Source organism: Poecilia formosa, unplaced genomic scaffold (assembly GCF_000485575.1).
Source record: "Poecilia formosa unplaced genomic scaffold, Poecilia_formosa-5.1.2 Scaffold228, whole genome shotgun sequence".
Taxonomy (NCBI): domain Eukaryota; kingdom Metazoa; phylum Chordata; class Actinopteri; order Cyprinodontiformes; family Poeciliidae; genus Poecilia; species Poecilia formosa.
Window position 1 is genome coordinate 510,981 of NW_006800167.1, and position 17,168 is coordinate 528,148.

At 37.8% G+C, this 17,168-nt stretch overlaps 1 protein-coding gene across 2 annotated transcripts in view; it reads left to right on the forward strand.

Annotated features, from left to right (window-relative positions):
• LOC103149447 (protocadherin-16-like) overlaps window positions 1-17,168 on the forward strand; it is a 99,792-nt gene that overhangs the window by 60,452 nt on the left and 22,172 nt on the right. For both annotated transcript variants that reach the window (XM_007568620.2, XM_016679975.1), the window contains exon 3: window positions 15,383-15,571. In XM_007568620.2, the coding sequence (XP_007568682.1) occupies window positions 15,383-15,571 (189 nt within the window). The remainder of the gene's footprint in view (window positions 1-15,382; window positions 15,572-17,168) is intronic.

A 17,168-nucleotide genomic window follows, 5' to 3' on the forward strand; every position in this document is an offset into this window, starting at 1 on the left:
AGCTAAAATATTTAATGACACACCACTGTGTTCATTTCAAGAGGAAAGACAGATTTTTTCTTTTCTGCAAATGAGAATGGTTTGCATGAGAGCTGATTAATTACAGTTGCATTTCTGGAGGAATGTCTTTAAGGTATTGACATTTTTTGTGGGACACAGTAACAGTGGTTTTGCAGACTGCAGATCCTTTGCAGTAATGTTTACCACACCTCTATCACAGACTCTCTGTCTGTTGTTTTATAGTGTACAAAGAAGATTTGAAGCAGTGCTAAGCTGTAGGTCCAGGTAAATAATAATAATAATAATTATTATTATTATTTAATATCAATAACAATTAATATCTCTGGTGAGCAGAGCATAAAAACTATGTTACAATATATCTTTTAAGATGAAAGTGTTGCACAGAACAATGAATAAGAGAAAGAAAAGGCATTGCAACCCATCAAAACGGATAAGTCTTGCAACAAAATAAAGCAAAACACAATAAGATAAACATCTTATTACCAGGGGGCAAATGCCAGTGCAAAAGAAAAAGATTTTTAGATGTTATTTTAAAACCGGGAAAATACTTCTTTATTGTGGAAAGGTAGGAACGTCAACTTTTTTTTTTTATTTAGTAACTGCATCAGTAAAAGTAAGGGCTCCTTCCAGGCTACTGTAATCATATGTAAGATGAGGAGCAGCTAATAAGCTGACATTAGAAATCAGGTTTCAGGGAGGTAGGATGGAGAAGAAAAAAAGAGGGGGGCTTGTAGAAACAAATAAAACTTTAAAATTAGTTTTAAAATGTATACACAGGAAGTTGAGTGAAACTAAAATGTTTTCATATTCATGTGTGGTGGATGACAGACTTACAGCCTAATTTTCTATGCACTGTAGCTAAGCAGTGGATGAACTACTCACTTCTCCATGAAGCACATTAGAGCAATCTAGCCGAGTGGTGACAAAGGCATAGATTGGCATCTCAAAGTACTTCCTAAAGCAAATTGGCTTTATTCTGGCCAGTTGCCTCCTCTGATAAAAGCTTAATCTGCCCTGATCTGAATGTCAAATTTAAGATCTGCTTTCATTTTAACTCTGAATTTTGTTGCGGTTGACTTAGTCTAATGAGCCACGGAAGGGGCAATCTCAGCTGTGCTACTAAAAAAAAACAAAAAAAAAACAGCATTTCTCTCTTAATCTTGTTGAAATGGTTAAAATCTTTAAGGGGCTTTTGTAATGATGTAACAGAATATTTATTTATTTATTTATTTTTTTGGATAGGACACAGATATGACTACCATTTGCGAAACAGTGGAATGACATCCTTTGGTGTGCTAATTGAACCTTGTAACCTATTGCGCACCATGTTTGAAAAAAAATTCACAGTGTTTTGCTGTTGTGATTCTTTCCTCTTAACTAATTTCTTTAACAACTATTTCAACACATTGAGTAAAAATGTGTTTCAGTTGTGCTACTCTCACTTAAGATTTTTTTAGTACTCTCCCCACTGTAATCCAATTACACTTTTAATGGGATGTTAAACCCCAAACAACACCATGCAAATGCTTTGTGCAAGTTGATGAAGATTAATAGCTGAAACTGAAAGTAGAACTGACAATTCAAATATTTCTTGATTAATTCAAATAATAATTACTTGATCTCTAACTACATTTCATTCAAGATGGTCAGCTGATCCTTAAACATTACAAAAAAAAAATCACATCACATTTTCTAATTCAGCAAAACAGTGTAATTTATTCAAATCAGGTTTATTCAAACCATTTGTTGCTCAAACCTGGAGCCGCGAAAAGTGACCCACATATTTCTGATGTTTAGACTCACGTACCACACATGCATCAATGCGCACAGTATACATGGCAGGATAGAAATCAGTGTGATGGCAGCTTTGTAGACTAATTAAACCTCCAGTTGTGTACTTTTGAAATTCCAAAGTTATTGATAAAACATTTTTGGCACAAAATCGGTTGTTGCGCCTCACTAAGTGGACACCTCGCGGATTCCTTTCTCAACAGCCCTCCACATAACATTTACACACAAGACGTTTTCCTGCACAGCTGGGAAAGTAATTAATACTGAAGCATATCTCCAGACACTTGATGATAACAACTTCGCTCTATGCAAGCCTCCCTGCTTTGCAGAAAGCAGGAAATGTAATCACTGAACAGATTCTGGCTCATAAATAAGTGCTCTTGGATTGTGAGTGAGGTGAATTTGAGGTGTGTGTAAGTATACTTTCAGGAAGTCCTTGCCAAAGGTTTGTTTTGTGTAACCCAAACAGATTCTTATCTTTTACATAGATGAAAAATGTTTTATTCAGACTTGTGCATGTTGCATTTAAGAGCTTGTTTGGAAGGACATGTTTAGTGTGGAAGTCCCCTCTGCACTGAAAAACAACTAAAGTGCTCACTGACTACCTTATGTATACTCAGAGGAGATTGTTTGAAATGAATCACATGAAGGAGAGGATTGGACATGTATACAAGATAAAATATAATTACTCTATCACCTAAATATTTTGCTGAGAGCTAAATAAATATCGTGGAGAGGAAATGAATCCCGCCTATGACTTTGGAGGCTCAAAAGAAAGAAAAATATCTCATGAATCAAATGCTGATACCCACCAGTGATGCCTAGAAATTAGGCCGAGCATGCCAAACGGGAACAATGTGCTGACATAATAGGAACTATCCAGATTTAAAGGAGGAAAAATGTATCTTTCATAAAAAGTGGAAAATCTGCTTGTGTAAATATGGAAAATCCAATGATCTGATCTTTTTCTTCCCCCAGCAGGATTAAAGTTGGGATTCAATGCATGACGACAACAAGCCACCAGTGTAACAGCTGTTGCATATTACTGTTTCTAAATCCATCTGGATATCAGTACATAATTTTCTGTCATCTCAGGATGTGCTTATGTTGAATTGCAATTATACGAGTTGGCGAAATGAAATAAAAAGATCTAAACAGACAGTCAGCTATCTGGACAGTGTCCAATGCTACAGCAACGCTGTCTCCGTGAGTCTAAACCACGTCTAACCTTCAGCTCTGGGCTCGCAGTTTAAACATAGTTTACAGGAGAGATGCAGCTCATGCCAGAACACAGCCTGAGCAGTTTTGGTTTGTTTGTAGTGTTTATCAGTCAGTGACAGAGTATGTTTATATTTATCATTCCAGTGGACCTCCATGACCCTGTGAGTCCAGGCTCACCCCTCCATCCCCACCTCCCTCATCCATGCCTTGCTTTGCAGCCTCCAATTTAGAATAATCCAGTTATTTTTGTTTTTTCAGGGCTGATTATTTCAGTACAAGTGTAGCTCTGAACGGCTTGTGCTGGTATGTAATTAGCTTTTTTTTTAATTAGCAGGGTTGCATCAAAACACTTCTGTGTTTTCATGGATGTAAAAATTTATTACAGAGCCAGGAAAAAAAAAAAAGATGATTTGTGGAAGAAACGGGGTGAAATGATCTTAGGCTAGAAAGAGATTAATAGATTTAGATTTTTGCCACTAATACAGATTTCAAATTTAGCTTTCAGGTCTCTCCTGTTGATTCAGATTTTGACCAGATTTTCTGTTTGTTTTTACTGATAGAGAAAATGTATCTCACAGGCACCTAATATTAAAGGTTTTTTATGGAAAAAAAAGTACTTAATTTGTTTATATTTAGACCCATGTGAAAGTTCTTCTGAGATAAATGCAGAAAGACAGGAAACAGTGACAGGAACTCGACCTACTACTTACAGTTTGTTCAATGTTAGATTGGTGCATCAATACTAATACATTTAAAACACCAAAAGTTAATTAAGTGTGTACTTTGTGTGTGAGTGTATCTCTTCGTACCAAGCTGTCTGGTTTAATTGATGTTTTGCAGAAAAAAATTACAATGGCACAGTGTCCGTCAATAAACATATATTTTACACTGTTTGTCAACATCTTCACTTGAGGATCAACTCTCTCTGTTACGTTCTATCCACCTCAGGCCCTCTGAAGGAACAACAAGGCTTTTTATTATTATTTTATTAGCTTTCTATTACATATAAAATAGCATTTGAAGTATGCTAGTGTAAAATAATAGAAAAAATCAACATTAAGAGAGGAAAGCACCACTTTTTTATGTATAATTTGAGTATGTGATCCATGGCTTGGAAGCAATGACTCTAAGAAGGCCTTTTAATGCTACTTTGAGTAAAAACAGAGATAAATAGAGGAAAGGATTCAGTATTCCCTGGTGTACCTTTAAAATGATTGTTTTATTTGTTGTAATTTGGCATTTTAAAGAATGCACTCACTGGCCACTTTTTTTAGGTACATTGGCTCAATTACTTGTTAGCATTTTTAGTGAATCAACCAATGCAGCAGCAAATCAATGCCTTAAAGCTTCTAGACATGATGAAGACAAATTACTGAAACTCAGCAAAAGTGTCTGGGTGGATGGGGAAGACAGGGGACTTACGTCACATAGATTGTGACATGGTTGTTGGTGCCAGATGAGTTGCTGCTGATCTCAATGATTTTTTTTTTTTTTTTACACACAACTATTGCTCAAGTTTACAGAAAATGGCTGAAAAACAGAGCATCTTCAGTGTTGTGCAGTGAAAATAGCTTTTTGCTGTCAGAAGACTGGCAGCAAACTAGTTTGAGATGAAAGAAGGGCAACGGTAGCTCAAATAACCACTCTTAACCAAAGCATGCATAAAACCTTCTATGAATGCACAACATGTTGAACCTTGAAGCAGATGGGCTACATTAGCAGAAGACCACACCAGACGCCACTCTCGTCATATTGGTACAGCAAACTGAGGGTAGAAATTCAGATATGTTCACAGAAATTGTGCAGTGGTAGATTGAAAAACTTTGCCTGTTTGGGTGAATCTCTGCAGGTGTGACGTTTAGATTGTAGGCTTGGCATTTGGCGTAAAGAACCTGAAAGCATGGATCTATAAGATCCTGTACCAAGAGTCCAGGCTGGTGAAGGTGTCATAGTGTTGTGTGGGATCTTTTTTCTGTCTTTGAACTTCATAATGAGTTCAATGTAGTCAGAAAACCTCCACGACGAATAGGTTTTTATATAGTAGAGCATCTTCAGAAAGTAGGGTAAGAGGAGATTAGAACTAAAGACGTATAGTCGACAAATCTGTTGCTTCTGTGTGATGGTATAATACCAATACGGATCTGAATCAATGAAAAATGTTTCTAATCCCTTATTAAATCTCTCAAAGAATCAAAGCAGTCCTAAAGGCAGAAGGATTTCCAGCCCAGTACAAGCAAGGTGTACTTTACTAAAGTGGCCAGTGAATAGATATATTTGCTTCAGGTGGTATAATGCAATATCAAGTCCTTCCTTGATGATCAGTAAAGTGGAGCAAAATACCTGCTTGATAAGTTAGTGCGTACTGACACTTAAGCAAAGCCTGGCATCAGACAGAGGAGAGCCCACTCAGTTTGATAGCAGGAATGTAGCAGTATTGGCTAGTGCTGCTGAGAAGGGAGACCACTGATGCACTGAATATTCTCTTGTCATTTAATCAAAGAGACTCATTGATTTATGGTGCCCAGGTATACTCCGACTCTTCGTCTACATCTGCACTTTGTTTGTGCATGCCAGGCTCAGTAGGCATTCTCCCACCCACCGCAAGCAGCTGTAGCACTCGCCTAACCCACATCAGTGCTCTTGGTTCCCCACGCTGCGGATGGTTCTTATTAGCTCCCCTCCCACCTACCCGGTCCCTGATATTCACCGCCTGCTTTGACTCACCAGACCAGGCCTCGGCACTGCTATTGGATACTGTGAAAGGGATGAGTAGCTGAAACGGAGCCAAGTAATAGCCTGACAAGGCTGCTTTCTCGGGTGTCTGATATGAGGTTACCTCAGTCTATTCAGTGAATCTACTCAGCATGCTTCTAACGTCACTACACACGGCGAGACTAAGCTCTAAGTTCATAAGAGGTTCCCTCAAAGGTGTCCGCTGATCCTTCTTTGAAGGGCAGTCAGTCTGACACGTCTGCTTTGTGTTTGTGACTGAAACAAGTCAGGTTTGTTTATTTGATTAAAAGATTTACTATTTTAAAATATAAGTCCTAAAAAAAAAAAAAAAAAAAAACTAACATCCTTATAGCAGCTCTAGGGAACCAGATTTAAATCCAATAAAAGGTTAGATGTAGGTTTATAAGGTATTAGCTTTTTAATATATTCAAGGGATTTAGTAGAGTCATTTATCTTTAGCATAGTCAAAATCTTTATTCCACTAGATAAATATTTGCTGTCTACCTTGAAAAAATATGTGGCTGTTTGTTATTCTGTTTGACCTTTGAAAAACAAAAAGGTTAACGTCTAGAGCAGAAGCGTCTCAGAGGGAACATCTGTCATTCCAGGTGGTCAGGGGTTAACGCCACATCAGCAATACACTTAACATATCCAGTTGAGTTTTTGTCATATTTATCTTTAAAAGCATTTTTTTTTAAAGTCGACATTACAATAATCCTTCATTTTGCTGGGCAGCAGTCCTGCAGTCTATTTTTTTTTTTTCTCAAACTTTTTCTTTTTTTTTTTTGGTGTACTTTTCAACATAAAATCAACAAATAAAACTGTCTTTGCTGTGTAACTCAACACATTTTCTTTTTATAAGTCTGGTGTTATCGGTTTATGTTGTTGGATCACGACTTATGTCAAATGTAAACTGACTTGATGTTCACCAGAATAGTTTAGAAAGATTTCATGTTGCAGTCATCTGGATTCTTTCATTCTTCCATCTTGAATAATCTGGTCCATGTTTGTAGATATCCCATAACACTGAGAGGTTTTTAGTGCATTTGCACGCGTCCTTCCACTGTTTTCATGCTGCAGAATATTTTGTTGTCACTGTTGTAGGAGTGGGATTTTTATCAAACTGCATTCACAGTTTTAAACCTAAAAAAGCTAGGATTGCATGTCTGCTTGAGTTTGTGCACCCCTCTCTGCAGAGATCTACTAGCTTTACCTTTTATATCTTTTCTCTCTGCTCACTTAGCTTTTTTACGATTCCCCTTTTCCTTAAAAGGTAAGATGCCTAATAACTTCCAGATGCAAGGTCCTGATGAGAAACAGACTCTAGGGTTTTAGAAGAAAGCCTAATGAAAGCTTAAAAAACGCAGACCACCTAACTTTCAGCAACCTGAACTTTGTGATAAGTCCTAAATTACAAAGAATGCCGAGATGTATTATGAAGCTATTATGATTTAAGATATGGATACTGTTTTTGCTTTGCCTGACTTCTTTCTCCTTATTGAAATTCAAAGTTTTGCAACTATTTCCAAATCTTCTATATTTTCACAGTGAGTTTGAGACGTAGGCCTTAGAGATTGTAGACCTTTACTGTAACTCCAAATAGTTTTCCAAGTCCACCATGTTCCAGAGTGTGACATGTCAAGCAGATAAAACCATCCTCCTTCCTGCTATTTGCTGAAAGTTGTACTATATCACACACACGCCTCAACATATTTCAGGAAAGTATATTTTCTTTTTAAATAACCTGTTACATCCATGTGCCAACTTAACTTTGAAATACCTTACTGGATAATAGCATCCGCAGCAAAGAGTGTCATTGTTTGTGTGATCTGTGAAACAAGACGTGGTGTGCGCACCGATATGGAAAAGATGTGATTCACAGATGTGAAAGACTTTTACAGACTTTCACATCTGTAAAAGTCTCGTGTTCTGACACGTTGTATGAAATATTTTCAGACAGTAGCTAACTTTGAGTCTTCTTTCTTTAACAACAACTTCCTCACTGAAGATTGTTGTTGTCAGAACAACTTAATGCCGCTTTCATGATATGCATCAATCAGAAAGAAAAAAAAATAATAATCCAATGTTTGAGTTTCCGACCAGCCAGCCTCTGGCAGAAAATTGTACAGTTCTGTGATGGCAGAGTTCCAGTCCATTTATGAATGTATTTCTAGGATATTTTTAAAAACCCTCATCTTCACAAGGAATTTTGCTATTCTAGCGTTATATAAGACTACAAAAAAGAACATTTTTGTCTTTTTACCATATCCTAAAATTAGTTAGATCTGACCTCAAGTTTATGAAAACCACACACCACAAATTTAAGCTTTAACACAAAACATGTAAAAAAACTAAATTACTAAATAGATACTTACGAAATTAGAAAACCCAAGCATTTGAAGCATATAGTTTTACCTTGACAGTATAGCCGAGATCTTAAAGTTGGCAAGCCATGAGTGGATTTATGTGCAGGAGTGAAGAGGAATTTCTTTGACAACTTAAAAGTAGTTCTTCAACACATTGACCTGAACTCTGTCTGAGGTAAGAAATACAGAAACACTGTTATGATGTTTCTGTTTATTTTTTCCAGCAGTGTGCTGGTTACAGAGAGCGATGTATGACAGGGAAGAGCTGGAAATGTAATACTTTCCCAAGGGAGCAATCCAGCTGCAAGTTACTATATATTGCCTCTCTTTTGTTCCTCTGCCAGACTTTTGGACTGAGCACCATTCTAACCTGCTATCCTTAACCCACTTCTTCATAAATGCATCACTTATTGCTCACAAAGATGAAACGTCCCGGTTCAGGGGTCCATTGTTTACTTCAGATTAAAACATTTTTCCTTCTTTTGTCAGGTGGTAGCCTCATTTATTCTGGAGGACAGCTGATACAATCCAGTTCCAAGGACTGTAGGAACTGCTGCAATAAAAAAAGGAGATATTGCCTTGCACAGCTTTTCTGTAGGAAGCCAAATATTACTCCGTCTAACAAATCACCTACTTTGTGTCAAGATGTGAACATTTAGCAACAAATATTAAATGTTGTCATGTTTACCCTGCAGCATGTGCATCATATTTTATTAGTGTTCATCTGCAGTTCATTTCTGGTTAAATCATTACTTGAACCCATTTGCACAGTGAAAGACAGATTTGGAGGATGCAATTTGGCAACTGGTACATGTTTTAAAAATCTGTGTGATTAAGATAGTTATTGACTTTGACAGTTATACTGTGCTTCATGGGGATACCCTAATTCACCCAAATGCACATATGGACAGAGAATTAACTTGTTAAATCTGGAATAGATTGTTTATGTTCCAGTCATGCAGAGCTGCTGATGTTTTTGCATTTTGCAATATTTAATTTGTACCAGTACTCCTGTGCTTACATCGATCTTGGGCCTTTTACAACATAACTTATTTCGAAGTATGTTACTCTTAAATAGATAGTTTTAGAGACTTATTTTTCAGTGTTTGCCTTTAATAGCATTTGTCTGGGATGCCTTGCAAGAGAGGTCTGCTATTTTTTATGAATATCAGTGAAGTGTGAGCGTGCTGCTGTGTTTCAGTACACTGACCCCATGTTTGGCCCTCTGAACCTCAGTTTAGGTCAACATTTAGCCTCTTCCAACACATGCAAATGATAAGGTGTCTTAGACAGTTGACTGTGTCCTGGTTCCATGAAATTCACTCTGGATATTTATGGTCCCCAGGGGTAAATCCTGCTGTTTTCCATTATTCCTGCCCTTCCTATGAACTGTTGTTTCAACAGGTTCCTAACCTATTTAAAGCCGGACTACTACCAAAACAAAACAAATTTAGTAGGGTTTGAAAAGTAGTAATAACAATAACAATATGTTTTAGGAGCTTTTATCTGAACACTTTTATCTGATGTTGCATTAAAAAACATGCCACAGGACTTTGTTGTAATACCTCGAGGTTTTCTGTTCTGACTTTCAGTTCAGCTAATTTAGGTGGAAATATTTCACAAGAATGTCAACTCAATGCACAATTCAGATCAATCTGGCTCATTCCAATACACTCCTATTATATAATCAGACATGGTTCAAAGTAGACAGACATTTCAGAGCGCATTTTGACTCATATGGTCTTGGAACCAACTGAAACTTTTCCACTTCTTGAGAACATCCTGATCCGATGACACACAGTCCAGTTTAATTCAACTTAAGAACTTACTTAATGAATTGTGCGAGTTAAATATAACTTTGGCAGATTGTTTTTCTTTCCAGCTCGGTCATATGACTGTGCTGCTTTCACCTCAAGTTTACGTACAACTTCAAATCCCTCCCACAGTACATAGCACAGCTTCAGTTATTGACTAGAGGTTTTAGCCAACTATTGAAATCTGTTTTCCAAGTCAAACCTGTTTGAATGTACACTTTACAGAGCTGGTGGTGGATAAAATGACAAAAATACTTCAATTTTAATTACCTAAGCATTCAAATTTGAGTCACAAGATAGTTTCAAGACTGAAACTTATTCACAGTTTTGTGGGGAAGAGTACATTTCTGTACATTTCTTGTTGCTTCCCTGTATCACTGGGTTTGTAGTTTTTATCACAACAAAATTACACCCAAATTTCTCAGTTATAGCTCTTTATTACAGAGCAAGTGAATGCCGCTCGTCATCTCTAAAGCGAAAGCTACTTATGGCTTACTCCATTTTAAGACTTGATAAGAAAAGTCTGGACTCATTTAGGACTTTTATGGACTAACCCTTAAGATTATTATGACTTATTAAGACATGTAGTAATCCTGAGCGCAATATATTCAAATTTAATGGCAATTTATCTATGCAAGGGAGTCCAGCCAATTCCACTGAGTCACTAACATTTCAGCAATCTCTTATCCTAAAGCAAGCATGAATAACAGTGGAAAGGGACAACTTCCTTTTTTAGCAGAGAGAGTCAGGTTCAGTATGACTGACTATCTGCTGCTATCACTGGGTGTGGAAACAACAGGAAGAAGACATGGGAAAAAAACACATGAGCTAGGCCTTCAGTACTTTCCATGGACGGAAAAACAAAGAGTGCACAATGCATTTTGTCAGTTGCAGAAACTGTACAGTCAAACATGTTGAAGCGCCAGGCCAGTTGTACCTTCTATAGAAAGAGCACTTGGCAGCCATATTTGCAAAAAAGGACATAAATGCAGTCACTCTGCTATTCTTGTGGAGGCTCCCCTCTGTCAGCCTTCATAAGTTTAATTGGTGCTGTAGCATAGTTCACGTTTTATTCCATGCCTTCTGTATGTCACATTGGAAGTTTTTTTTTTGTTTTTGTCACAAAGTAGACCCAAACATTTCAGGGCAAATTTGATGGCACACTCCTATAGACTCTTCTGATGAAACCAACTAAATATTTCACATATGGTTGGTCTGAATCCAAACAATATTTCTTGAGCTTCAAACGTGTGTTATTTTGACATATTTGTCAACAGCTGCGTGGGCTTCTTCCTTCCACCGGCACGTTGCGGTCTCTGCCCGGCTCTTTCGTGTGGTGTTAAACATGTCCCAAACATTCTGACCTACGTATCTCCTCTGTTTTAGCAAGTAGTGAAAGAGGCCTTGGGGGCAGGGGGTGGGAGGTACTGGGCTGATTTTCTTCACATCTGCTTTTCTCTGAAGTGATGCCAGGACAATAGACAGGGAGGAGAGTGCATGGCTTCACACCAGCTGTGACAGCTCAAAGCATCTCTCACTCCAGATTTCTACAAGTCGCCCATTCATTTGATTTTATTGAACCCACGCCTTCCTCTTTGTTCTTGGCTACGTGTCGTGTCACCAGTATTTCCATGTTGATTAGTCTTGGACTGCATTGGTCCTGCTGTTACTTGGGTTTGAGATGGCTACCTCACAGAAGTTGCTTCTTCACTAGTTGCGTGTATTTTAAAATCGATCAATTGCAATACATAAATATATCAGATACACCTATTTGATATATTTATCTTTTATTTTTTTATCAAATTGCACTAAAATAAGTTTGTGAAACAAGGAGAGGAGCACATGTTTCTGCACCTTCCCTCTGCATCTCCACTGCACTCACTGGATATGTGCATGTTAAGCTGCATAGACGTGAATGGCAATTTCTCAGTTGGCAAACATTTACACGTCGACTCCGTCATTTGCAGCCTGTTTGGATTGGCAGTGGCATTGTCCTGATTGGCTGGTTTCAATGAGGACTTCATGACATGGATTTGTTTGACTGGGCGCTCTAAAACACAGGGAGCATGATTAAAAATTACATTGGCTTTATTTTACCTCTCAGTGGATTCAGCTTTGCATCATTTATTTGCAGATTTTTATTAACTTTTTTTTTGCACACAGTAGCTGCAAAAAAAAGATAGAGTAAGGAGGAGTAACCGTTTGAAATGTATATGAAAAGGCAGAAAACATGATAGTCCAAGACTTTTGTAAACTATTTTTAGAACCTGCCTCACCTTGTGGTAAGGACAGAAAAAACCAACAGCCTTTAGATCTGCTTGGACACATACACTCTGTGCTGAAAGTCAGCTTCTTTTCATTGGACAGTCAATAAAAAATTCCCATCTGGGAAGTTTCTTGAATTTGATTGTAGCACCCCAGTTATCTCCAGATTTCCACAAACTTGACTTATGAAGGGAAAAGTCATACGCTGCCTTTCACCCGCTGATAACACAGCCCCCATCATGTCTCACTCACAGGCATGAAGTGTAGGGAGAATACTCATCTGGCTGCTACAGATGAGGTAAGGTTACTTCTGCTTTCAAACATTGAATCCAGTGAAAACAGACCTTGTGTAAAACCAATGCAGTGCACTGCCAAGGAACTTCTTTTGGACATTGAAACAGTGTCTTCATATCTATGTCCAGTTAAACACCAAAGTTTATTTTGATAATGGTTGTAGTCTTTGATATTAACTAAATAACTTCAGAAAGACAAACTATCAGGAGTGAATTTGATATTTTTCTATGAAATGATTTGCTCGAGGGAAGCATACTGAACAATGGAGCTGATTTCAACATTGAGGCTGTACGTAGACCTTGTTCTAAGCACAAACCAAATTTAGATGTTTGTTTAGACCACATTTAGATAAATGCAACACCAGAAATACCAGGAAGTACAAAATAGCACATTTCCACCTAATTTGATCTTTATATTCCAAGAATAAAGTTCAAAGTATGGAAAAAGACATAACTTTTCAGGTTTGTCAAGCAAAAATCCAGAGAATAATACAATAAAAACAAGCATATGTACATATTTGTATGGAACTGATGGATGGAAACGGTGCGGTTTTATCTAAAAAAGCATTTTTAAGCTGTGAACAAAATGCTTTCTGGGTATTATTTAGGATCGTGTTCAGTTTTCACAAAAGCACACTGTGATTTTTTTTCAGTATGAATCATTGTTTCCACCCAGACTAAACACACACCTTGTAGAGCTGCAGCACTTCTGAACCTTTGAAGTTAACTCACTGAGATGCCCTCACAACATAGAGATGATATCGCTAAGGCAGGTGAAAATGGAGTTCAGTTATTTGTTAACAAAAAAGTGTGCCTTTCCACAGCAGTGGCAACAAAACCTATTTACGTCTTGCAACTTGACAGGTGTCTTGTCACGTAGACATTGGACTTATAATTTAGGGATCCTGTGTTCAATCTTCTTGGCAACTTAAGTATTGTTTGGATGTCTTTTTTCACATATCATGCTTACTTGCATATTTCTAGCAAGCTTCGCTTCAAGACTTCCTGAAATTCTGCTTCATCTGCTTACATATTCTGACTCATCCGAATCATGTCTTCTGAAAAATTCTTAATGCCAGAGGCTTTTTATAAAAGCTGCACTCATCTCTCAGGATTTATGCTTTGTGGTTTGAGAAATTATAATTCTTTTTTTTTTTATTTGCTTGTGGTCTCTTGTGTGCTTTGGAAATGGCAGCTGGCATTGCCTCCTAGAGAGACAACTTCTCAGTGTTTCAGTAAGATGACAATAATATGGTTTGTTTAAACTCTGAATAGAAGTGCGGCTCTGTATCCCCCGTAGTTTGTTAAATTTTTAAAATTAAATTAGGAGTTATTTCAGGTGTTAATATACTCCATTTAGATTATTCAAGAATTCATATTTAGGTTGATGAGGTGTGTTAACCTGTCCTATTTGTGCCTAAATTGGATAGAACATATGGAATAAAAAAGTTTACATTTTCTGGACTACAAAATGCAAGAACTGGTCAATCTGAATGAATCATAAAAATATGTTGATAGATGTCCAACTTATAGAGGGTGTATTTACCCTGTAATAATGGATAATGGGGCACTTCTCTTCTATAGCTCAGTGTTTGCTCTGATGAAGGACAAACTTATTTCAACACATCTTTGTAAAAAATAAAAAAACAAAGTTGTCAAACTTCCGTATTTTTTTATTTAATTAAAATTCAGGCATCAACATTAAGATGTGGATTGATTGTAAATACTCCTCCCCACTTTAAACACACACACACACACACACACGCACACACAAACAACCCCCAAAACGTAATAAAACATTGAAGTCGGCTGCAGCCTCCCTGCGTGTTAAAAAATGGAGTAGCCTTCTTGCATTGCGCTCAGTTTCCTCTCTCCTCGTGTGGTTTATTATTCTTCTCTTCGGTTTGCATCGCTGCCAGCTCTACAACTCTCTCACTCCTACACACCACTCACCCTCTGTTAGGAGTTACATTGAAGAGTGTGGGCCATGCTCTCTGCTGAGCCCCCGTCTGCCATCTGCTCAGGAAAGAGATGGAGGCTCAATGACTGTAGCCAAACTCATCACCTCGAATGAATGATTTCCAACTACTCACAGTCATTCCAACGCCGTCTTAAATAATAATAAAAAAAATAGAATAAAGGTTTGATGATAAGCACGGGTTGCCTTATTTTTCTTGGCAGCTCTCCTGATGAATGTGCCACTGGGAGCCGGAGCACCCGAGCACTTCTTCCCATTAATGTTTTCCTCAAAAGCTCCATTTATTAAACATGGAAGGAAGGTGAAATCTAATCAACTTGTGAGGTTTGCCCCCAAAAGTAATCTAGAGCCCACACTTGCTAACAATTACGCCACCGATACCCAGGGGCCTGATCTGATTGGTCTGTTTACCTTTCGCTGTCCTGGGAGATCCTGCAGCAATTAAATCCACTTCCTGGCTAACGGTTTGTGAGTTGCTCTTACAAGACCGGTGATTCCACCTCTCGATGTGCAGCATGAATAAAACTACTCATAATGTAGAGCAACTTCTCATCGGCCAGCCGACCCTGTCACCAGTCAGACACTGCTCATGAAGCAGGCTGTATATCCTGTTGGCAGCTTTCTCTGAGAGCCTGTGGAAGTCAACCAACATCCTGCCAAAATTTTTCTTTTCCTCAGTGTCAGATTCTGGCCAAACGTCCTGTTTGGCTCAAATAAACAGCAGAGAGTACACTAAAGATGCTTTCTCCTGTTTTTTTGATTGACCATCCCGCTAGCATCTCTCTACATAAAAATGGTTTCAATATATTGCCACTTTAGTGTACCGTTGCGCATTAATGTGCTCATTTTTTACGTGCTGAGCAGTAATCTTTAACCACTGACATGCTTTTGTTTCTGTAGGTGACTGCGACAGATGCGGATGGCGGCTCCTTTGGCTCGGTGTCGTACTCCCTCGGCTCTGGCAGTAACAGCGCTGTTCCCTCTCATTTTACCATTGGCAAGCAGACGGGCCAGATCTGCACTAACGCCCCACTAGACAGGGATCAAGGGCCGGACAGTTTTGACTTCACTGTAACGGCAGTAGACGGGGTAAGACACCATCCTTTGAATTTATGCTTAATATGAATCCTGCAAGCCACATTGTAACCCTATTAACACGGCAGCCATGCTTCTTTTTTTTTGTTTGTTTGTTGGTTTTACTGACCGGAAAGCAAAGACAGAAACAGCAGTGTAAAAATCAAAATAAAAAAATAAAAAAAGTGAATAAAAAAACCAAAACAAAACACAAAAAAACTCTGAAATCAAGTGCCAAGTAAAAAAATAAAAGTCCAAAAAGTTCTCCATGGTAGGTAGACTTGCTCAGCCATCCTGTTCACCGGCTGCCAAAAAATACTCAAGGATGGAAAGGTTTAAAATGAAGGAAAATGACTTTTGGGTATGTTAAAGTAATCAGATGGAGAAATACCTCAACTGTCAGGGAGTAATACTTTAACAAGCTGGACTGCCACCTCCCTCGGTTTTGCCACCTGGTCCAAATGAAAAGCCTGGACTGTATTCTTTTCAAATAAAAAAACAATGAAACAGCCTCAGGTGCCTTGGGAACACACACCCAGTGTGGATCATGAGACATTTCTCTCTCCCAAGAGAAGCTATTAATCTCTGTTCATTCACAAATCTGGCTTTACAGCTTTTGTTAATTCTCACCTTTAATGGGACAGTCCAGGATTTTTGAAAGGAGGCTATGTTGAAATAAGCAGTCGATGCTGTACCTGCAGAAGATATCTCTCTTTGTGTCTTCATTTATTTAAAAACCCAATTTAGATAGCTAGCTTAATAGACTATTAGCATTTTAATACAACTCCAGTCTCAACAATGTCACAGTTTATGCAGTAGTTTATGCTGTTAGCTATACCTGTAAGCTTTTATTTCACAGTTAAAGTCTCTGGGCTTTATGGAAAGAATAGACGTTGGTGCGCTTCCAATAATGTTACTGTATGATACTAAAGACAGAACACGTAATGTAAGGAAGAAAAAATGGAAGTTTTGCACAGGGTGAAATCTAGATGCACTGGCTAGATTTGTTGTTTCTACCAGTAAAACTTGATCCATTCAGAATAAAGATGAAAATGACTTTTGTGTATGAGCTCCTGTACGGCTCTTTTTCTGTGGTCCTTCCTGCTGTGGAGCAGAAATATAATTCAAGTGTGAAATACTGTTTGAAAAACTGCAACAACAAGCCAAAACTAATCCTTAAAAGTGTTTTTAAGACCTCATTAGTCCAGCTGAGATAATTAATCTCAGCTGGACACACTATCACGACAGTAAGTTAAAGAAACAAATAATTGTATAGCATGTGGGCTAAATCAGATTCTCACCAATATGCATTTTTATGAATACTTTTTTAATGATTGACCATTATTTCTCAATATGGTTTTCTCTCTTTTTAAACTCTCTCTATTTTACTGTTCCAGCTTCTAATTAAAACCAAAAACATTATCCTGTGAATGTCACTTAGGTTTAATTTTCATTCACATTGGAGACACGCTTGTAAGGTGAAAATGTTTAAGTTCATATTCCAAAATTTATTTATTTTTTCTGCTCTGTTTCTCCACTGGAAATGCTTTACATGTGTGTTTCACACAGGAAGTTCAATGATGGCACACCGCCTCCAACCATAATTTACTAT